Here is a 24,119-nt window from a genome sequence, read left to right on the forward strand (position 1 = left end):
GGTGCTGTTGCCACCACTGTTATCACCACTCGCTTATTATGCACGATTATTTCTTGAAAAGGACAATGTGCTAACACAAAAATAAAATGTTCTAGAGATTGGACGCAATACAGCAAAAATAGGACACCAGCGAAGCATTTTAAAAACAAGTAAAAACACGACGGAAAGCAAAAGCCTCTCAACTTGTTCACAATGCAGACAGCTACTCCAAAATACAGTTTCAATGGTAGATCTGTATTCAATTGTATTGTGCTTTTAAATACAGGTTAATCGCAGAGTCAACAATTAATTTTGTCAGCATGGCAAGAATTCTCAATGGCCATAGCTGGAAGAAATGTTCAACTCGGAATGCTGTATAATTGCTTCGATGACCAGTCCGTTACAGGGTTCACAATTTGGGATCAGGATGAAATAAAAAAAAAGCGCAAAACAGATAAGTGTCCTAAAATAGATTATAGTCTGATTGCGGAGGACAGTGAAGGCAAAAACACACAGAGTATCGTAGATTCAGGCTACGACTTATCCCTTAGGGTTGGTGTCGTATGTGGACTTGTTAAGGCTGAAGGTTCAAGGAATACCTTAATGAAAACAACCTGTCCGCGCGTATAAGAAAAACACTATTGTTACGTTACGTTGCAAAGTACAAACTAAACGTGAGCAAATTTCAATGCCAAACAGGACGCCACTCGATTCCCGTAACCATATAGAGTTACTGGACGGGCGCGTTGATGCCACACACGTTGTGACAGGTGTTACATATGGGGTCCAAGCGTTCATGGTTTTTGAATCGGAAAGTTTGAATACCAGTGACAAACGGCTAGTAACACAGAATTTGAAAGCTGCAGTAGATTTAATCATACGCGAAACTCCTGCTGGCGGAGTCGAACTTAATTCTGGGTCGAGTACAGATACAACTACCGAATACCAAGCATAATAGCCAGATTCGTTGTACATAATGGAGACATTCTGCAAACCGATACACAAATTCCAACAAATTATGAGGAAGCAAAAGTATTTTGCTCTAAATTGCCTTCATTTGTTGAGTCACAGGGAGGAGTTCCCATAGAGATCACTCTCTCGCCCTTGCCTAATTTCCTTAACAAGGACAAGACATTCCATGAAATTCACAACAATGTGCTAACAATGATCTTAGATCACACTCGCGAACTAGAACAGATGATGGCCAGAAGTAACACCCTTACTCAGCATAATGTACGCGCCCAATTCCCAGGGTATAGAGAAGTTTTTTGGGAATACCATCGTCAGATATGTTACTACTTGGACAAGTTTAAACAAGAAACTTCGAAACTCGTTCTTGAAATCAGAAGGGGGTCCTGTGATGCAGACAAAATGATAGTAGCTGTGACCAAGTCTAAGAATTCTCCGTTCGGGACTAGGCAGCTTAGTGTCTGGATCAAACAGAGAGAGCAAGTGTTGAGTGCTTTGGAAGGTTTACTGTCAAATTTACCTGGAATACAGGTAATTGGAACTCAAGAGAAGTTTCTTGCAAATGACGAGAATAAAAACTTTGTCATATGTTTTGCACTCCCCCCTGCCATTCAGTCAGAAACATACCTTTCAGACCTCAAGCGGTACATGGAAAAGCCCGATAAGAAGTTGCCAGACCACAATTTTGATAGTTTTGAGTTGAATTTCGAAAGAAACGTTCGCGGTTTTTATAGGGAAAGCAAAAATGACAAACTCAAATTTGTGATGACAACCTTCGGTCACAAAACGTCACAATTTTAAATAGGGGGTCGATCTTGTTGTTCAAGCGTAGGACGCTTGATAAGAAGGATTTTGAACCACCGGGACAACCAGATGGTTTGAAATGTGAACAAGGAGAGATTCTCCTCAGCGGTCAATCTGTCCTGGACACCCCCTCGACATGTCAAATGTGTGGACGAATACATAGTCAAATACGGACCTAGTTCCGGAGGACAGACCAAAGAAGAGAGCACATCCAAAACTAAACTTATCATAAAAGATTTAGCGAAAAATACATATGAGTTTCAAGTATTCGCAAGTTGTGCAGCTGGGACCAGCCAGGGAAGCAACAAAGTTACACAATCGGTAAAGGGAAGCAGTATTTGCACTGTGATGTAAAGCAGCAACAATTGTTGTGTTTGTATTAGTCGATATAAACTAATCAAAGAAACGAATCGTGACATAAAGAAACCTTTTATTTTCATCTGAGTTTTTTGATCGTATGTTCAATGTTTCTTCAATTATTTGACTAATTAATGCTTGTCAACGAACTCAAAAATTAATATCCATTATTATATTCGAAAGTGACTCGCAGTTATCAAGGGTGTTTTTTCCCAAAATCGGTTCGACATCCAATTATCCCTAAACACAATTAAATTTTTACCAAAGAATATTAAAATAGCAATAATACTATGGTCACCTTCCTAACCACAGCCAGATTTAACTTATGATTTTATTTAGCAAGGCACGAAGGAAACACATTCACCTGCATCATGTAACTGATACATACATCATCGTCATAACAAAATACAATAGACAACAAAATGGGCACGAAATCTGCCCCAGGCCACTCAACGAAGTTACTACGGCGGAAATGCACACATCATGAAATCATGGCTACCAGTTAGTTGCACTGCCACACTTAAATTTAAAATGCGTATACATTTGAAGAAAACAATATTAATAAACACTTTGTTCGAAAACAACAATTATAAACAAGTTTAATGTTTTATTAAGAAAATGAATGTTTCTGTTTGCAAAACAGATTGTTTGAAGACCATTTTGATCGATAAGCTCGATTTACTAGGAACTCCCAATTATGCTAAAAGCAATTGATGAATCTATACAAAAAATTGCAGTAAATAACCAGACTCCATAATGGTCACCATTCTTGCCTCGTCAAGTCAAATGAACGGGACCCGATTACATTGGAAACGAGACTGCGAAACATCATAAGTTTCTAATCAGTTCATATAGACTTTTATTTTACATTTTTGAGCTTTAAGGCAGAAAAGGGAACACAGAAACATGGGAAATAGTTGTTTATTAATAGTTTTGCAAACAAGATAGACTAGTATCTTCCTCAATCATTCACTGACTTGCCACAACACAGACCTAGACACGTTCGAATTATCGGCTACGGGTGGACCGTCATCTAGACCCGATTCAAACTGATTTAAGTCGGATTTCGTGCATGCGCTTATCGAGTCGAGTGTTTGCGCAAACAAACAAAAAACTCATAAAATAAGGCGGAAAAAATAAAGAAGAAGAAAACAGACAAAATAAAACGCGAGCGAGAGGCCGTAATAATGAACTTGAGTTTCTGTCGTAATTAAATAAGTTTGTATTTTTGAAATATTAATGAACTTTTTACTTTACTTGAAACCATTATGAGTGATAAATATATATTTGGTTTGCGGTAACACCATGTGTGTATCTACTTGCCAGGTAGAGTTGTTCTTAGGGAACTGTCTCGCTTTATTCTACTGCCGTGGAGTAGATAATCGGAGGTTCGGGAGACTTCTCAGTTCTGAAAAGAACTGTCCTGCTTTTAACTATTACCAGGGCGGATGGTATAGAAATTAGACTGGACTACTACTTTAGCTTATAGGATCGTAATTAACTGTACTGCCGCGGAGTCAGTTCTGAAATTGGTCTCAGCGTTTCGACTAGCTTGCTCTAGTCATCGTCAGGAGACTAATAAATAAATAGTATTTCATCACATTGATACACCTTTTGAGTGGTTGAGTTTCCTTTTCTTCAGACCGGCGTTTTTTGACAAAAATTGATGTACTTTGAAATCTTACTTTAGATGAAGTTTACTTTACTTGTCATAAGCGTCTACTTTGAGTGATTGTTAATATTTTATTGAGTTGAACTCAAAAAGATCTGAAACATGAAATTTTTTCAAGTTGTCTTGAATGTATCATGGTGAATGAAGATTGCTTAATATATTCTTACCTTCCTCTCTCTTGAGTGATGATTATTATTTTATGATTTTTTTAAATTTTTATTAAATTTAACTCAAATACATCAAACTAATACTTATAAAATAATTTACATGTCTAATAGTTGATGCTGAGTGTGCGACTCTTAAAATCAGTTGTCAACAAAGCCAATTATTGTTTATGTTAACTACTTCACATCTGCAAAAGTTAACGAATATTGGTTTTCTCGAAAACCAGTGTCTCTTTTAAATGATGTTAATATTAAATACATTCAAGTTAATGTATTGTTACTATGGTAGAGTAACTTAACATGTCATGTCTAATAGTTGATCAAAAGTTGCTTTTCGTAAAAATCTGTTTAAAGTTGCTTTGTCAGATTTTTGGCCCCAAACATTAAACAATTTTTTTTTTTTAGTGAATGGTATTTCAAAGAGTATCACCCGCTCTAACGAAAAAAAGTTTAACTTTTACTTTTAATGGTCAGGAACCATGACAAAATTGAAAACGTTTCTTATAAAACACATAAGAATTGGTCACGTGATCTATTGTCGGGATCCCGACAAAAACTAATTTTGAGCACTTTATTTCACTGCTACTAATAATTGGCGGACTTTTTCGGAGCAACGGCCTAAATGTAAGCTTGTTACTTTCTCGACCCCCGTCAAAATACCTATTGAATTTTAAATCAAAACTTTTGGGTCAAATCGGCCAAAAATCTGACATAGCATCTTTAAGTGGTGATTAATACTTGAGTTGAGCTAAAATATATAAAATTAATGGTTAATAGTAAAGTACTAATTATTATTTAAAGATACTTGAATTGAACTTTAAAATGCTTGTTTTGGGGGTGTAGTTTCCTCCTCTAGAAACCAGAGTCTTTTGAAAATTATTTGACTTTAACTTTAAATTTGATACTTTACGGCTAAAGTTTGCTTTACTTAAAAACAAGCGTCTACTTTGAATGCTGAACAATATATTTCAACTAGTGAATTGATCTTAAATACATTTGAAATACTCAAAATTGTTTCTATAAAAACACTTCTCTTATGTCATAGTTGAATAACCAGTGTTTATTTTAAGTGCGTAAATACCTTATAGATGAACTTAAATACATAAAATAAATGTTATCTAGTGAGTAACTTGATATGTACAATAGTTGATGAAGATGGCTTTTCTTCAAACCAGTGTCTTTTTTAAGTCATGATTAATATAACTTGAGTATATAAATTTAATTGTTACTAGTATATTACTTTATTAATCTAATAGTTGATAAAAAGTGCCTCTCTCATATATAGTGTCCCTTTTCAGTGATGATTAATATTTCATTAAATTTATTTTATGTTCTTGTATCTTTAGATACGTAAGTTTTATTGCTACTCTGTATGCCGTTGATTATTGCTGGTAGTATCTTGTTTACATGAATGTAAAATAATGTGATTTTCTCCTGTTTAATCACACTTGATGGGTCTGCAGTGGATTGGAATTACTTACAATGTAAAGTAAAGTGCTGAGTTGGAGTAATTAGGGTACAATGAAGTAGTTTAGTTTAGGTAATACCGCCCTCATTTGAGCCACTGTTGTTCTAGGGGCATTTAATATTAGCCTAAGGTCGGACCAAAAGTCAAGGGATAATTATTTTAAGATACATGTTACTATAATGTGTGTAATGGTCTATAGAGGAGAACTACTGTCGGAGTCGGGAGTTGGTCCGTAGGTGCTGTGTGGAGGCACGTCAGAGTTTTGAGTTGTCCGTCATAGTGAGGTTAAACTGGAAGGGGCATCCTGGGAAACATTTGCGTATGCGCCCATCCATTCGATGATCAATCGCCGGCCTTGACAATACAAGAGTATTCGTACCTTGGAATCAAATATTTGTTGAAATACCGTCAACCTGTAAAACTCCAACGGACAACTCACCACTCCGATGAAGGTTGTCCTCTAGAGAACACTTTTAACAAAAGATGATGGGAAGTAGGAATGCTGATGAAGAGGGTTATAAATACCTAGAACATGTTTAATGAAGAAATAAGATTTGGACTTGTACAAACGACAAAAAAATAACATCAATGTTTGTTATTTCACCCCAAAACCGAGATTCTTTAATTAGAAACATAATTTAACACGTTTACTGGTGTTTAAATTGTTTTAAGAATGATGTTTAAAGAAAAATTACATAATTGGCAAGACAAAAACTTGTTTAAGATCACAGCTTGTCATAAAACGTACACGTTCTAATGACAATGATAGTAGAAAAACATCCCTTGAAATATTAGTTCTGTCTGAAATGTCATATTTGATGAGAAATAAATAAAATAAATTTCCAGTTTGGTGTTTATTTTTCAGTGAGCATTTTATTCAATTTTTGTTTAAATCGCTGCAATGTAATGCGTAAGCGGTTTTCACTATTTTCTCGTGACCCAGATGGCCGATCGTTCTCAAACGTTTATGTCAGTATGTATGTGGTGGATTACACAAAGTGCTTACACTGCCAGCAACTGTTTTGCTGGCAAACAAAATCTGTGATGTTCTGTAATAAAACAAGGAATATCATGTACTTACACTGATACAAATATTGCCTGGAAGAACACGAATGATTTTTAGGGCTCCATTGCAAATGACTCTTGCCGTGAAAGTGTTTTAACTCAATTGCATTGAACAAGGTTTTTGGTTTGGCTTGGACGTTCCGTTCCTTAATCACCGCTCTTGCATTTTGCTTTGCCTATTCTTACTTGTTGTGTAACCACTTGTACTAGCCAGCACAAAGTTTTAGCATAGTTATTTGCTCACTTTACTTTCCACGTCACTGCAGTATTTTTATCCTGACCTATTGTAATGATCAATGACCCACTTCCATACAATGCCATTAAGCTTTGAACTACTGATATGTTTTTTAAAGAGCTATTATCGTTTGTATTGATTGATTTCTTCTTCCATTTACATTTATGATGTGAAAAAAACATAGGCTGTTGAACATGCAATGAGGCTAATAATTCTTGGACGAATGGAGCACTAGGCTACACATCAAACCAAGTTTGGCAATAATTATAACTATTATATTTACTACTATCTTAAAAGCTTAGAGTACGAAATTGTTCTACATTAGTCGCTTTTTATATAATGCGAAAAGAAAACAAGTTATTTATTTCGTAAAATCGTGAGTATCGAAACACCATGCTGCTAAGAGGTCTGGATGCTGGACTTCTCAATGCCTTTCACCATTTGTTTGTCATCATCACAATAATGACAATGTATTTGTATGAATCTGCAAAGTTTTGTTGTGTCGTATTTTACGGACGCGGTGCCTAATCCTAGGTCTGTCGAACTATAATATTAATTAAGGAGACGCGTTTTCTTCGGAATTGGCGCTTTTGGCGACGACTTTTTGAGGCTGCCTACTATGAAACATAAAAAGGTTGGAAAGATGAAGATCCGCCATTTTTAAATAAATTAATACACCATTTAAATTGGACTCCACGTAATGGTAGACAGTTTTAGTTTATAAAGTAAACAGAACAATGTACACAATTCTGAGGGATAGGCCTATTTATGTGAATTAAGATTCTACTTTTTAAACATCTTTCGAATCCTATTAATTTGTATAGCACAAAGTGCCAAATTCAAGAAAGCCAGTAATATTTACAGTTTTATATATTGTTAGATTTCTTTTCCAAGTTTCTCTTTTAAGTGTAAACAAAAAAATATCGTCATACAAAGATGACAATTAGTGTGTGCTCTGCTTAGTTTAAATGGTTAAGAAACCGCTGATCATTTCTTTTCAGGGACTAGAACATCATTCTGCCAATTCTCCTGGGCTGCTGCCTGAGGATCACCAGGAACGATCTTTTTCCTCTTGAAAAATCCAACCTGTAAAAACAAAAAAGGCGCAAGGATTATTATTGAATGCACTGGACACTATTGGTTATAATTAAAAACAATTATCAGCATAACAAAATTATTTGATAAACAAGCAACATAGAGTTGTTGATAGTATGCAAAATATTGTTAGAAAACGACTTAAACTAAAAAAAAAATAAAAATAAAATAAAAAAGTCTTAAAAATAGAAAGACAGTTTTGTTTAACCTTCCACATTATGAAGAAGATAATAGCTAGAAGTAGACCACCACCAATCACAGCAACAATATACGCCCACAGAGGAATATTAGTCACCCTGGGCCCTGGGATAACGGAATTACTCTGCCCAATTACTTGAGTAGAAACCTGTACACAAATAAGAATAAAGAACACACGTTAAATCACTGAAAAAGTTGCAATGCTGGGGGAGTTTTGGATACTCTAGGTGGCAGCAGACTCAGGTATATACACTTTACTTGGAAAAGTGAGCAGTCATTGGTGAAATAACGTCTACAGAAAGTTGATTTGGACCTACCTCAGAATAAGCGACGGGGAACTTATCGGGAAGAAGTGACTGCATGTATGGCATCTCAAGCACAGTAGCAGTAGCCATCGACGTAATCAAAACTTCGCTGTATTTGTTCTAAAGTAACAATCAGAATCAAAACCATCAACAACAACATCAAACAACAACAACAAGGACGACGACGACGACGACGACGACAACAACGATGACAACAGTCACAATAACACAGAAAAAGGGGGAAAAGAAGAAAAAAGAGCATTGCAATGAAGTTGCTTATGATTATACTAACCAACATGATCTCTAGTAATTATGCTAGAAATTGCTAATGAATTCATTTCACATTTTTACCATAGCATAAACTTTCATTAGAATTTGAAAAATACTCTGTTATGATTTTATTGGAGTAGGGATAGCCATACTTGTACTCAAATCTGTGCTTGTGGCAACTTCCGTCTTTTTCCGGAGTTACGTGAGCCTCGGTACATTAAGGTTTAGAATTGGGGTTCACGAGTCTCGTGATTATACTGAAGTCCGGTTCACATTACAGTGTTTTGTAGACAGACCTTAATAACTAGACTCAGTCTGAACTTATTCATCCAGGGTCAGGTCAACCCAGATTGGTTTGTTTTTTATTTGAATGTTTAGTTTGTTTGTTTGTCTTGTTTTTTTTTTTTTTTTTTCAAGACTTACCAATTAATTTTGAGTAACGTGCTTTACTTTATTACCTCAAAGAATGTTTTCTCATACATCCTTGATTTGATTCGAACAAACGCACTGTCTTTATCTGCACCAGCACCACTGGGTGCTACGACCGTGCACGTGATTGCAACACAAAATGACGACTTTGTACTACATTCGATTGTCTGAACAGTTTGACTTTGGGGTATTGCTTCTGATGTTCCATCGTCGGCAGCCTGACGTCGCTTACGTGAACTGGTATCGTTGATGATAACTGGCTGCAGCTGAAAACATTCAAAACATTACCAAATATTACATTGGGATAAAGGTCAAAGCCCGTTTAAAAGAGGTTTGTGTGTAACTTGACTCTTTGAAAACACTTTTAACCAGCAGGAACAATGGCAATCTGTGCCATTCTCTGTTTTGAACCACGAGGGCTTTGGGAATGATAGACCCCTTGGGAAAACCCGACGTGCTACGGAGACGCTGAGGTCATGTACACGTATTGGCACAAACACTAAACAGCTATCATCCAATGATGTGCCTCGTTCGGCCTGAGTGAGGGCGCTTTTAGAGATTTTAATGTCATGAAGGGGGTAAATTATTTTCATCAAATCTTCAAACAAACAAAAATGTTACTTCACAAATGCGCTCAAAGTAATTTGATATCTAGATAAGGTATATAGGATAAACTAGCCTTAACGTCACACTTCGAGGCCAGGGAATTATGCCAGATATCTCTGCGTTTAGCCTACGTCCATCACCACCTTTGACCTCTTACATGGTCCTGAAGATTCGCAGTCAAACTCGACGTGCATGTGAATGTAAACCAGTTCATGTCTTTATCACTGTGGCTAAAAACATGGGAACCACTCACCTCCAAGTCATCAGGATTCACACCGCCCTCTACCGTGCATGCCTCTCCAGTTCCGAGATTGGCACTGATCAGATACAGTAAGTAATCCCCGTCGGCATCTACAAGTGGCCAGAAGATTTTAACTTCTGTTTCTCCAATCTCGCTTGGTCCAAGATTTCGAAGCTGGAATAATTTAAGTGCTTGTTGTGAGCGGTTTTGAAGTTATAATGGGTCCATACAGATTAAAATTTGCCATCCCATACTTTCAATTTTGTCAACCTCCGAGTAAAACCAGTTAAACAAACTGTTTTCAGAAATTTCACCATAACTAACTTTACAGAAATAGTATAGATTGACAGTTTTGTCGACATCTCCCGAGAGGACGTCAAAAAGGCAATTTCCTTAAGACATTATTTACTTACCATGTACAAGTGTTGCACTTCTGGCCCAACCTCCTGCTCTGTTTCAGGCTCCTCTAATGACATAATTTGACTCTCATTTGGAAAGAAGAAAAGAACTTGCTGTGGTGCAGATATCCTGCATCATAGAAACAGGCTAATGTTATCTCAATTGTCAATTCATTCCTGACTAACTACAGTATAGTGCAAGAGAATTCTCAAATAATAATATTAAATTAATAATGTGCCTGGCTTTTCTGAAACAGCCGATACATTTGAATTAGTTTGTGCCTGTCTTAAAGGAATGTACAACACGTACATTCAAAAGCCCGATGTAATTTTCGCCAACCAAATATATACTTATATTCTGTTTGTTTATTTGTTTTGGGATTTTTTGTTTCTTTGTTTGTTGATGGTTTGAAGACACAATACATACCCAAAAAGTGATAGCTCAGCTGCTGCATATACTCCGACGGTAACATTAGCATAGTTGTCGCCACTGATGTTCCTCGGTTCATAGTTATAACTAAAGATTAAAATAAGAGTATCATTCACAGACAAATCAAAACAAATGAAGATTCCTTATAACATGTGACATTTGTTTCAACCAGCAACAATTATGTCTTGTTTCGCAATAAAAAGGCTCAAACTTATAATGATGGGTCGATTTCACAAAGCGATAAAATCCATCGTATGACAAATTTTCAGTACAACCATGGTGATTTATATTGTGACATCACACTTTACTTAGCAAATACGATTGATGTGCAGTTACGATCAATATAAAGCTCTTTGTGAATTTGGCCACAGGAATAAAAAAAAATCGTTTAAACTTCTGGTGGCTTTTGTTGACTTGGCTTACCTATCCACAGACATCTCGATTGTAAACATAGAAGCAGCTCCTGACAATCCATCATTTCTTATAATCAGTCTAAAACTCACCTGGCAAAAACAAAAACAAGAACTGAAAATCAAAGCAAACCACAACCTCTGCAACATATTTTTAAAATTCCATCGATGAAGCAAAGGACAAAACCTTAAACTGAATGTTCTGTTTTTCTTTAAGCAATAATTAAAAACAAAGTACGAATTTAAAGTTTTGTTCTTACTGTATGCTCCTCAGGAAGCGGGTTTCCAATGTCACATTCCACTTCTCCGGTGTTTTCATCCGCCAGACACTCTACGGATAAATCCTAAATTAAATATAAGCATTGTCAAATACCAATATTATCGCTTGGTGTATCTCAACATATGCATACAATAACAAACCTTTGAAAATTTGAGCTCAATTGGTCATCGAAGTTGCAAGAAAATAATGAAGAAAAAAAAACGCACTTGTGTGTGCTTTTAGATGCCGAAAAAATGTTTCAGGCCTTCATGTATACTTTTTTTGTGTACAAAATTACTTCCTTTTAAAACTAGTTACTTCAGATGAGCCATTTCTATTCTACGTTACTTCAGAGGAGCCATTTCTATTTTTTTTTTTAAATATCCATCAAGAGGTCTCCAATGCTCGTTACCAAGTAAATTTGTATTTACCAACAGTGTCCAGTGCCTTTAAATTGAGGGTCTTATGTCGCATTTAAAAGAAAATTACATATTATAACAGGGAAGGCCAACCAGGGATGTTCTCTGAAATCCTTTGACAAAAATCAAGGCAAAACGCTGGCTTTATTACCGAAAATTTGAGCTAATTATTGAAGACAATCTATAAGGTTTACCTTGGAGATCCTTTGGAGTCTGGCGAATGCCGCACCCTCTGGTAGGACAGCTGTAAAGGAGCTTTCGTAAGCGTCTTCACCATAGTTCGTGACATCAACGTCGATGCTTAGCTCCCAGTCATCACCCAATGCCACATTATCAGTAGTGCTATTGGAAGAAAAAAAAAAGTTTTATACAATTTCAACACTTAAAGGGTAAATAATACCTCTGTAAATTAAGATTTCAGCCATGACATGAACCCCTATCTCACTGTGAATGAAGATTTCTTTAATAAAATATACCTGTAGACAATTCAGCTTCATTATAAGTTGTAACGTTTTTGAGACAAAGTGTGAATATCACAGAGCATAGTTTTCAGGAGACATGTTTTCATGCTAAATAATGTTCGTCTGTTGAGATTATTTTCGTAAAATTGTTTTACTCATTTCTCAAAAACTACAGCACCTCAGCAAGTAATTTTTTGAGGGAATCTTTCTATCAACTTAAAGGCAGTGGACACTATTGGTAATTGTCAAAGACTAGTCTTCACAGTTGGTGTATCTCAACATATGCATAACATAACAAACCTGTGAAAATTTTAGCTCAATCGGTCATCGAACTTGCGAGATAATAATGAAAGAAAAAACACCCTTGTCACACGAAGTTGTGTGCGTTTAGATGGTTGACTTCGAGACCTCAAGTTCTAAATCTGAGGTCTCGAAATCAAATTCGTTGAAAATTACTTCTTTCTCGAAAACTATGGCACTTCAGAGGGAGCCGTTTCTCACGATGTTTTATACCATCAACCTCTCCCCATTACCTCGTCACCAAGAAAGATTTTATGCTAATAATTATTTTGAGTAATTACCAACAGTGTCCACTGCCTTTAAACCGTGTAAGTTTAATGTCAATCTCTGGATCTTTACGTTTTGTGTTGTACAAACAGTACCTTAACCTTTTATAGTTACTTTAAAGGTTAAAGGTTAAAGGTTAAAGTTACCACATATGTAAGAACAGTCAAAAATCAAAGGAATTCAATAAATTCATGAATACTTTTTTGAACAAATTGAGTAGCCATGGTTTAAAAAAATACTAACGTTTTAGCGGTCAGCAGGAGGTCTGGAACACACAAGTAATTCTTACATGTATTTTGTATCAACAGCTGTGTGTACAAAACAAAAGTATGATTAAGACATATGTATATTGGCAGTAGGATTCCGGCTGCTCGTCTTTATCTCTTTAAGTGTTAAATGATAGGTGTGCAAAGGTGTACATTGTTCAACACATTTGCCCTTTAACACAATGGCAACACCAGGGTTTATGGACACAAGTTTACTTGGTATACTTGGCACAAGTGAGCTTAAAAAAACAAACTTTTCATTGTCCTGGTTCTAATTTAAATTTTTGTAAAACAATACCAAGTTTATAAGCAACATTTAAAGTAACGATTTAATAATAAATGTACAGATAAAACTTAATATACTTGTAAGTGTTATGTGTTATTTTACGAGACAACATGTGGCATAATAGAACAAAAAGGAGCCACACAAAAAGTAGACTTAACAGAACTACAGTGCAAAGTTCTACATGAACGTCTGCTTATAATTATTATCAGGCTCATATTGTCATATTATGTTTGAATATTTATCATCAGAGAAATCCAACTCACGGGTTCCACAAGAACAGGCACTGGAAGCTCATTTAGAATTGGTTGCACTTCTGAGGTAACAGGATCCATGGGGTTAGTCATCGAAGAAGCAAGTTCATAGGTTAGACGAACACTTATAGGGAAGTTCTTCTCTTGAATAACAATCTAAAGATAGTACAAAATCATTACTGAGGCGCTCAGTTGCAGAGTGAAAAAAATGAGTTTATCATCAAATAACGAAAACAGATAAACAAACTCTTACCTTGACATAGGCTAGATGTTTCTGACACTTGAAGCTGTCATCTTTAATGAGTTGAATTGTTCGAGTAAGCTTTGATGACTCCAAATTGTTTTCCTGAACGAATGCTGCTCGATCGGTGGTCGTTAAACTTACGTCTAATTCTAGACTGTACTGAACATCTGAAGAAAGGCAATGAGGTTTGACCTTTATCGATAAACACTATTCAAAGATTTGGTCACTTGCATAATAAATGTGCTGGTATAGCGCTTTTCCAAAGAACATGATCATAGCGTTTTACAACGAAACAATAATAATTAGTTCTTAGAATCTTACAGCGCAGATAAATCAAGAAGCTTTTTTTTTTTTTTTTTTCCTTTACGCATTATTATCCCTTTTCAACAACCTTCTTTTTTAGATAGACTTGTAGACAGGTTGTTAAATGTTTGTCTTGATGAAAGGGTTCCAACTCTCTCGCGACACTGGCGATGTTCTCATGAGACTGCTGAACCCTGCTAGGTGGGGGAACCAGCAGCCTCGCGCGGGAGCAGTGATCTTGCGAGAACAGTCTTCAATGGCGGGGAGCTAGCTACTGATGAGTGTTAACGCTACCACGACATTAACGACTTGCCACAAGTCTAAGTAGGCAGTTTCTGGTGAGTATACAATTTAAAGGTGTTTAAATTATCGCTAAGGGGTAACTCCAACACAAGACTGTTAAACGATTTTCTCAGCTTACCGATATTGCCTGGTATTCCCATCCCTCTTGTTGAGAAACATGCAGTCACATTGAAGCTAGAATGAACATCAGAGTAAAAATTCAGTTAAACATTTTAACATACAGGGATTCAGCCTTCGAAAAGAACTCTGCTAAGGTCGAAACTACATGTTTCTTTGTGTTGTCACCTAGCCTTCGAGGGAGACTCTGCTAGGGTCGAAACGTCAGACTAATAAACGATAGGTCCTTTTGGTTTGAAAGCAGTTTGTAACAGCTAAGTCTATTTTCTTAAAATTGAAGTAAACTTACCTCGTTGCCATTCTCCCTATTGGTAATCTGTAATCTTTGACATCAAGATTAATCTGTTCTGGTTCAAAACTCAATGTTTTCTGAACTTTTACAATCGGTCGTGCCCTGAATGAAATATAAAAAGAGGAAGATTCAAATATTGTACGATCATGTGTACCAATGTTGCTTTTATATTCTTCGACTTGGAGTTATATCGACAACTTCAAAAATGAGAAAAGAGAGAAGAATTTTGATTAGTACAAGAATGGCGCATACAAAAAAAAAAAAAAAAAAAAAAAAAAAAATAATGCAAAGATCCAGAAGGGTTTCTTAATTTACCTGACAAGCACAGCGGTAGACGATGCAGACGCTCCAACCATCATATCTGTAAAAGACAAAAAGTCAGTACCTTTCTACTTATAAAGCATTTAAACATCGTTTAAATCATGAGGTTTTAAAATAATGATGGCACAATACAAATAAGTAAGGTAATATTGACCAGTCATAATTAAGGTAAGTTTTAGCGCTTTGTGAATCGAGCGAGAATTAGAGGCGGAATTCCGTATTTCGTTTTGGGATATTTTAAAATGCATTGTATTTGTTTTTGGATAAAACTGTGATTCATTTTGAATTGTACATAATACTCACCTTTGTATTCGTTACCATCCATGTCCATCCCACCCGTTAGTGACGTTCCAAATGATTTTATATTCAAGCCGAAATCAGACGGTCGTAAGATCTAGGCAAGATAAAAAAGGCTCTTTAAGAAGCAATTCAATTAAATAGTTTTTGCCTCTGGGTCATTACGGAAGCTATTATGTGATCGGGTGAAGCTGATTCAACGCTACAGCTGAAGGTTATGGTAACTTAGTGGAATGGTACAATAATTGACGAAATCAACAAATCCCGTGAATGTTAATATCAGTATGTGTCATAAAAAAAAAGCTAATTTTAACATAATTTAAAGATGGAAGTTTGAAAACTTAAAAAATTGTTGTAAAATCTTTTAAAATTTAGAGAGGGTCCTGTCTGAATTTATGTTTTTTTTTTTTTTTTTTTTTTTTTTTTAAACATCACTATTATTATAAAGTTTTGTTCGCGTTTGTCATAACTTAAAAAACATTGACGAAAGAAACAGTCACGCTATTAAAATGAATATATAAATGGTTTGTGAAAAAAGACAAATAACTCGGATGAGATTTGAACCTACGATCTTTGCAAATGTCGGCCTCGAATCCCACCCGAGTGATTTGCCGGTGGATCATATTTTTACAAAACAGGGGAAAGTAGGCTACTAAGTACTTACACAACAGCAAAACTAACATCTAGATCCAATTACTATGGTTTTTTTATTGGTTTTTTTTAGTATTAATTATTAAGAATTAGTGTTTACAGGAAATGTTTAATTGATTTTATCGCCTATTGTTCTACCTGGGAGACAGTCTGCTTTATTCCCTTTCGCCGCCCCTGATAGATGTAGACGATTCCGTCATCGGCATACGGAGCTCCAACGGCAATATCTAAAGACAAGAAATCAAAAATTATAATTGTTTTGGAGAATATAAAGTGGCTCTGATGGAAGAGAGAAACAAATTATTGTGTATATTTTTTTCACATGCATCTAAGCTGTACAAAAACTGGAATATAATGTCCGAGAAACATATGTTTGAGTTACCATTGAAATCGTCGTAGTTGATGTCTCCTAGTGCAGCAATACTGAATCCAAATTGACCTCCCGGGTGGGTACCAGTCAATGTGTCAGTTTCCGTGAATTTACCCTGAGGAAAATCAAAGAGAACGTTTTCGAGAGTGCACAGAAGATAATAATGTACTAACATCCGTCACCCAGTGACGCTCAAGGTGCTTAAAGGCAGTGGACACTATTGGTAATTACTCAAAATAATTATTAGAATAAAACCTTAATTGGTAACAAGTAATGGGGAGAGGTTGATAGAATAAAACATTGTGAGAAACGGCTCCCTCTGAAGTGCCATAGTTTTCGAGAAAGAAGTAGTTTTCCACGAATTTGATTTCGACACCTCAGATTTAGAACTTGAGCTCTCGAAATCAACCATCTAAACGCACACAACTTCGTGTTACTAGGGTGTTTTTTATTTCTTTATAATCTCGCATGTTCGATGACCGATTGAGCTCAAGTTTCCACTGGTTTGTTATTTTATGCATGTTGACAATTACCTATAATGTCTACTGCCTTTAAAATCATTCAGTATTTTCTTCCAATGATTTGTGGAGTTATACTTGTGTTTGAAGTTTGAGAACTAATCATTCACATTAAATAGCAACATGAAATGTAATGCTAATGTTACAATCAATTTGTGACTAAATTAAACAAATTAGTAAGTAACTTGGCTTTAATTTACTTTATATATACTTACCAGTGCATTTTGGCAGTAAACGTGCACTTGGCCGACTTCCCATCTTTCAATTAGATTATCTGGATCCACATACATAGGCGCTCCGATAATCAAATCGTCAAATCTATCAATAACAAATAAAATCAATCAAATTCAACATATCAATTTTTTTTTCAATAAACATGAAATTATTGAAAAAACAGTTTTAAAGGAAATGCTATATTTCTTAGAGACTTATAGGTAACTTCACTTAGAAAGGAAGGCACCCCCATGTGCGTAGAAACACCTCTTGCAAATTACATTATATGCTTGCTTCCAACAGGTTTAATCATTCCACTAAAGCCAAGAGTTAATCAATATTGTAACAATAATAGTCCAATATTGGCTTAGAAAAATGTTTTGTATGTCGTCATAATGGAATGTTGATTCATCTGATAAATGTTTCGTATGGATTCGGTATGTATGCCTACCTGTACATAGAACTTGAAAGAATAACTGTAGTGTTGGAAGGGCTTTATCTGTTGTATTGTTTATTTGTTATGGTGTTGGATGTGGGTTTTTTCACCACAAGCAACCATTTAGTCTTTCTACTCTTAATACAATAAGTGCATTTTCATCATGAGAAATGCAATTGCTCCGGTTGCCTGTATAACTTTTGGCGCCCTGTTGTGACAAAAAAAAGACTGTTGTTAAAATACATGAATACAAACCCGTCATTGTTGACATCTGTGGCGACTAAAGCATGACCGAAGTAGGCAGCAACCTGCGACCCAAAAATTTCAATATCAGTATCAGTCAAGTCCTCGTTCAATACTGACACCTGCATCAGAAAATAAGACACGGCAAGGTGTTAATATCGTAAAACCCATGGGTCAAATAAATTGACTCGGGTTAAGGGTTCCACAGGAGGCTTGATTCAATCCGGGTAAGGCTGACCCCCGTAGTATAATTTAAACACAAATTGTGCGTAATGTTGACACGTTTCCTGGTCAAAATGGTCCTGTAGCATGCAGTGCAGTTGTTGCCTCTATAAGTTGGCTGTATAAGTTGCCTCGTGTGACAAGGCCCTTAGGGTAAAACCATAATACAAAACAATTGAATGACCAATTAACAAATTTAATTCTTATGAAACCATACAACATTTATTTGAACAGTTTTCTTACCCGTCCAAGCAGTCCCTTACCGCGGGGTGCACTCGCGGCATACACCCCAGTCGGGCCGAATCTACCAGTGACGACAGAGTAACCGCGATAGAAATTATCAAATGATAATTCACGTTCTGGGGTGAATTGCACATCTGGTGAGTTGAGGGCGACAGATATCACTTGGCCTGTTGACAAAAGAACAAGATGTTAGGTATAACCTTAGAGACACTGGACACATTTGGCAATTGTCACAGTCTTTGTTTAAAAACAGTTAAAGTAACGTTGTACTTTTTGTGGTAGTAAAACTGCAGGGGTAATAATAATAATATTGTTTTACCTTGGAAGTAGAAGCTTCCGGGCCCACCAAGAATTAATTGAAGATCCTGAAATGTCAGAAGAGATAACATATATTTAAGTTTTAAGAAGTCGTCATCCTAAACAAATTGGTTTCCTATACAGTTCTTCAATTCAGTTCAACTCAATTCAATACTCTTGCTACAGTATAAATCGATGCAGAGATGTTTTAGAGCATCGAATTCAAGTTCAGATAGTTAAGTCATCGAAGTGTGTGTTCGAATCCCGGTCATGACACTTATGTCCTTTTAGCAAGATGATTTACTATAATTGCTTCTCTCCACCTAGGATATAATTGAGTACCTGCGAGGGTAGAGTTGATATTTTTGCGTATGAAAAAAAAAAACCTGGAGCGCCACTGTATTTTAGGGCTGTATCCCCATGGGGCTGAGAAAGATTAAAGGAATGGTATGGCCCAACGACCAGGTCACTCTAAATGTAAAGCGCATTGAGATGATAATAGTGAGAAATGCGCTGAATAAGACCTAAGTTATTTTTTTTGATTGTTGATTAGAGGCGAAGGAAACTTACCTCTGTGACAGCTGCACTGAATCCAGCTTCACATGCACTTATTTTATGAACCCCCGGCTCAGATGGATCTAATATTCACAACAGGTGAGAACAATTTTATGGAATGTGTAGAAAATGTACTTGTGTATGCAAGTGTACCCTAAACAATGCTAACAGCTGCTCCTTATAAGGTGCTACAAGATTAAAACAAAACTTAAAAAAATAAACGAAAATGCGATATCGGTGCTCGTCTCTGACAAACATGTTATGTCTGTTTCTATACAAACAATTAAAGATTTTTCTTTTTTTTTCTTCCACTTTCATCGTTTGCAACCAAGGTGCAGTTTGTGTCATCGTAAGACCCAACTCCCAAGGTCATTTCATTTCCAGAACACACAATTATTTCAACTGACTTTTTATCAGATGTCGGAAAGCTAAGATCGTGATTTTTTAATTTATTTTTTAGATTCACTTGTTCCAATAAGTGACGTAATATAATACATTTGCCTCACATATAATTCCTCCGAACCCACACAACAACAACATCTATACCCGTACCTACCTATGCACGGCGTAAACTCCTGGATGTCACTGAAGTTGTTGGTCGCAGTGAAACATGCACCATTGGGATACCGTCGAGAGTCTGGAGACGCAAAGTTGGTTACCGACCATACTCTCCGTGGAGCACATGCCTAAACATAATTATTATATAATATATTATTAAAACATTTAATGTTGTTGTTCATTCTTAATACTTCCGGGTAAGGTCTGACTTGTATCCGAGTCCCATTTCGGCCTGGGCCATTTTCAGGGTCAAGAGGACCGGAATCTGTGTCAAATTTCCCAGTAATGGCTCAACTGACGCAAAATCCGAAATAAAATCCAAATTCTAACCACTTTCACGGTTAGCTTGACCCAAAATGGGTCAGTTCCACCAGCAGGGATCTATACTACGCTCAATTCCTCACCTTTAACAATTTATTTACTTTTGAAAGAATTATAATTCCCTTTTAAACCTTTTTAAAGACATTTCTTTTAACAAACTAAATAGCTTGAAACTACTCGTACCACCACGACACCATCAGGACCAGAGCTTTGTAACGTCGCTCCAAAAAACTGATGTGACTTGCTACCAACTTGTTGCCCGGCTTCGTTCATAGGATGACCTTATAGGAAGATAAAACAAAATCGTGAATGTTGTAATGAGTCTAGCTATAAACTGGTCTTGGCTCAAGACGTTTAATCAGTGTAATCTTGTTTTATTTCCTATGTATATGGTTGATTTGAATGCCGAATAAAGTATAAGAATAATAATAACAAAGTGTGTAGCGAACCTGTGGTGTCAAAATCAATCTGTTGACAGTCTCCGGCCGATACAGGGCAACGGTAGACGGCACCTCCTTTATTCACGTCGGGTTGGGAGGTTTGGGCTCTCGGTGCCCCAACTAATAGCCTGTGATAAGAACATCAAAACCAAGCGTATAATTACTATCAAACACCAAAGATCTGGTGAACAACTAAACCTTGACTGCCGGTGTGGCAGGATAATCTAGTTTGTTGTGTTAACATTTATCCTTCGAGAAAGACCGTGCTAAAGGGGCGAAACGTCAGGCAATTACCGTTTTTTGATTTATTATTGTCAAAACTCTTTTATAATGGTTGTTTCTTTCCTTGCCCCTTTTAAACGAAAAATTGTGCATTTTTTTGTTGTTGTTTTGTGTGGTTAATGTCTACCTATTCTTAATTATATACATACATTTTTACCTATATCTTGAAAAAGTAATAATCGAAAACGTACTCGTCGGCCTGATTGGCCACGAATGCAGTAAATAAATAAACCAGACTAATAATTTTATGAGCGACGTTCCTTTTTGGTTTGGCAAAACATTATAGTCTTTGATGAAGAATAGTTGCTTGGCAGTACTTCATGCAGGATGTTCCGTAATAAAATATTATACCACAAGAAATGGCAACATGTTGTTAAATTGTTCTCGAATTTGCTTCACAGCTTGATAACCTCACAGCCTTTCAATGCTGCCTGTTCCATTCAGTGTTGATTTATTTCTCTCTAATAATAGAGAGTTCAACTGGCCTAACCCTACATTTGTATAGGCCCCTACCTACTAATAACAACAATCTAAAGTTGTGTTGCTTATCGACAAGGAAGTGCAGTTTTCATAGCCAATATGAGTGAATATTATGCTATTGTGTTTTAACGGTCACTGTACAAACAGTGGGTGCATAATAATATGAGTCAGTGTAATAAACATTATGATAACAACTTCAAAGTGAAATTCAGACTGTTAGCTTATTCATGGTTTGTATAGGGAAGCGTACTATAAACGTAAGCGCACTATATTTATCACTATATAACTCCTATGAGCAAAATTATGTATGACACGTGACGCATGTTCAACCAATTAAAAAAACGAGGATCTATAAGTGGCTTGTGCGGTACATAAATATAACAATTGGCTATATTCAAAAACATTTGATCTGTATTTATAGACTTGTAGGGGGATCAACTGCCACTCAACTGAAAACTATTTATTATCATGATATAATTTTGCAACAACAAGATCAGTTTGTGTCAACAACCTTTGGGCTCACCTCTAATTTCCTTTTTCAACTTTGAGAAAGAGAGAGAAATTATTTTCGATTTTTGTTAAAAGGCTCTGGACATGCTCCTTATTTTGGGCTTAATGATGTCTAAGAACTCTATCTCGGCTTTGTTTTGTCTTTAAAAAATAGGCCTATTTGTAACAGAAATGTTTTTACTTCAGCTAGAAGGTTTGTTGAATGAACTAGGCAAAAGGACACTCCCCGGTGCGGAATCAAACCCCGGTCTCCTGAGTTACTTTTTACTTGAATCATAGAGTCAGGATATCGAGGATTGTAAACTTGTGCAGGCCACGTGTATAGCTACCATGATAGTTAGGCTTGTGTTGTTTAATGGCTGTGCTGTTGTATTGCTAGTATAGACCTTTATTTTGTTGATAAACAAACCGCCTTGGTTGGCATGGTCGGCCGAATGTTAGTAAAACACTAAATCTTAAAAACAGATGTTTTAACCAAATTCAGCATTTTCTGCAAACTTTCAATTAAATAAAATACCTCTCATAATTATTTGTTTTGTTTTTAACAAAATCAACAAATTTGGTTACATTGTTACAAAAAATAGCGATCTTTTCTTAATTTGCACTTTCCATAGTTTTCCAATCTGGGTTTGCAAAAACTCGGGCTGTGACGTTGCAAAAGAAAGGTCTATTGCTATTGATATTCAGTATCTGTAATGTGTGGAAGTGAACGGAGTATTACACTCAGTTCAAGGGCAGGACAAGTTTTGGTTTATCATCGATAGGCTGCCTGCCCAACATGTGTATAGTTGGCTAATGGCTATAACACATAAACAGGGGAATCACACAATCTATAGGTGCCATCAGTTCAAGCTGCCTCTGATCAACCTATGTATTTTATTGTGGAAACTCTCCAGAAAAGAGTGATCTAGATTGTTTCTGTACCATCAGTTATGTACTCAATATTTGTTGCTTGAAGTTCAAGGTTGTCAAGATCAATGGCTTTTTGTAAGGGAATTGTAATTTCTAAGGGCTAGTTGAATCGCGTATCAGCCTCAACTGTGTTCACCTTTAGTGACTATGCTGTTTGTGCTATTAAAGTGAATAATTATATCCAATATAACATGCAACATCGATATTCTTTGTACAAACATATATGAATGTCCAATATCAAATTTAGCCCCCACCCCCCAAAAAAAAAAAACAACAACAAACACATCGATACATGCAATTAATGTCCGCTATCCAACGAGTAAGCAACATCGATATTCGCTGTACAAGCCAATATCCAATATATAAAACTAACTTTAATGTCATAAGTTTTACTGTTTAAGTTTTTTTTGTATAGTATTTTCGTTTTCTTATATTAATTAAGAATAACAAAAGAAACAACATCAGCAACAGCATGCATTTAAATATCGATGGTGGTCTCTTGATTCGGTTTACAACTTTTTAAAAGTTATGATACAATACTTATTGCAAGAAAGACAAATGCAACAATGTTGTGGTATGGCTTTCAAAAACATAACAACTTTTATAACTTACATGTTGATGTTACCCTCCCTGTGGAAAGCCACTGTGTATCCAAACAGACTGCCATTGGTTCCTCCATGCACTATAGCTTTGTCTGTGTCCATATTGAATGCATAACTGCCATTTTCCCATAGCAATATTCCACTCACAATCAGTAGTGTCCTCATTAGCATTGGTGCAATGTCTTTCAACCGGTTCATGTTGTACATTCAAGAGGCATCAATATTGTTAATGTTAAAGTCAAACCTTAGTTTTCAAATGAGATAGGAGTATAATTTGCAAAAGCACCTTTCCAAAGCGGTAGGTAATAGTACTGTACTGTTGCTACACTAAACAGCATTCACTTCACACTGTCACAATTTCTAGAAGTGAAAGAGGAAATGCTTGTAATTCTGTATTGAGCAGGAAATTTGCTGGCGGAAATCGCACAGGAATGGGAGTGTCATTGATTGACTTTGGTTTGGGGTTAACCTCCATATCCCACGCCGGAAACCATTGTTTGGGCCAACAATGAACCTGGTTTACCTCTTCAGAACTGATCCGTTTGCATGGTTGATGCTAGTCTAGGTTCCTAGACCATTGGTGTTGCGTGGTCACACACAACGAACGTTCCGATTATGCACAGCAAAAACTGTACACGCTTGTAATGAACGAACGCTAGCGGGCGCTCTGTTTCTCTAATTTCCGGATCTCCCCATGTCCTGTGCACCGGAAATCAGAGAAACAGAGCGCCCGCTAGCGTTCGTTCATTACAGTGTGTGACCACGCAACACCAATGGTCTAGGAA

At 36.2% G+C, this 24,119-nt stretch overlaps 1 protein-coding gene across 1 annotated transcript; it reads right to left on the minus strand.

Moving 5' to 3' along the window:
• Positions 1-6,004: 6,004 nt before the first annotated feature.
• On the minus strand, positions 6,005-23,863 carry LOC117299911 (integrin alpha-8-like). Its single transcript, XM_033783503.1, has 28 exons — positions 23,345-23,863; positions 20,558-20,676; positions 20,292-20,389; positions 19,786-19,915; positions 19,245-19,312; positions 18,697-18,742; positions 18,378-18,544; positions 17,925-18,034; positions 17,236-17,338; positions 16,515-16,617; positions 16,271-16,359; positions 15,488-15,578; positions 15,179-15,224; positions 14,861-14,965; positions 14,573-14,628; positions 13,858-14,015; positions 13,617-13,760; positions 13,045-13,109; positions 11,968-12,115; positions 11,356-11,439; positions 11,109-11,188; positions 10,683-10,772; positions 10,271-10,385; positions 9,870-10,031; positions 9,040-9,276; positions 8,324-8,431; positions 8,017-8,154; positions 6,005-7,799 (listed from the first exon to the last, which is right to left on the minus strand). Exons 1-28 carry the CDS (start codon positions 23,539-23,541, stop codon positions 7,701-7,703), a joined length of 3,156 nt encoding a protein of 1,051 aa, XP_033639394.1. The 5' UTR covers positions 23,542-23,863; the 3' UTR covers positions 6,005-7,700.
• Between the last annotated feature and the right edge of the window lie 256 nt (positions 23,864-24,119).

Source organism: Asterias rubens, chromosome 15, assembly GCF_902459465.1.
Source record: "Asterias rubens chromosome 15, eAstRub1.3, whole genome shotgun sequence".
NCBI classification, from domain to species: Eukaryota; Metazoa; Echinodermata; class Asteroidea; order Forcipulatida; family Asteriidae; genus Asterias; species Asterias rubens.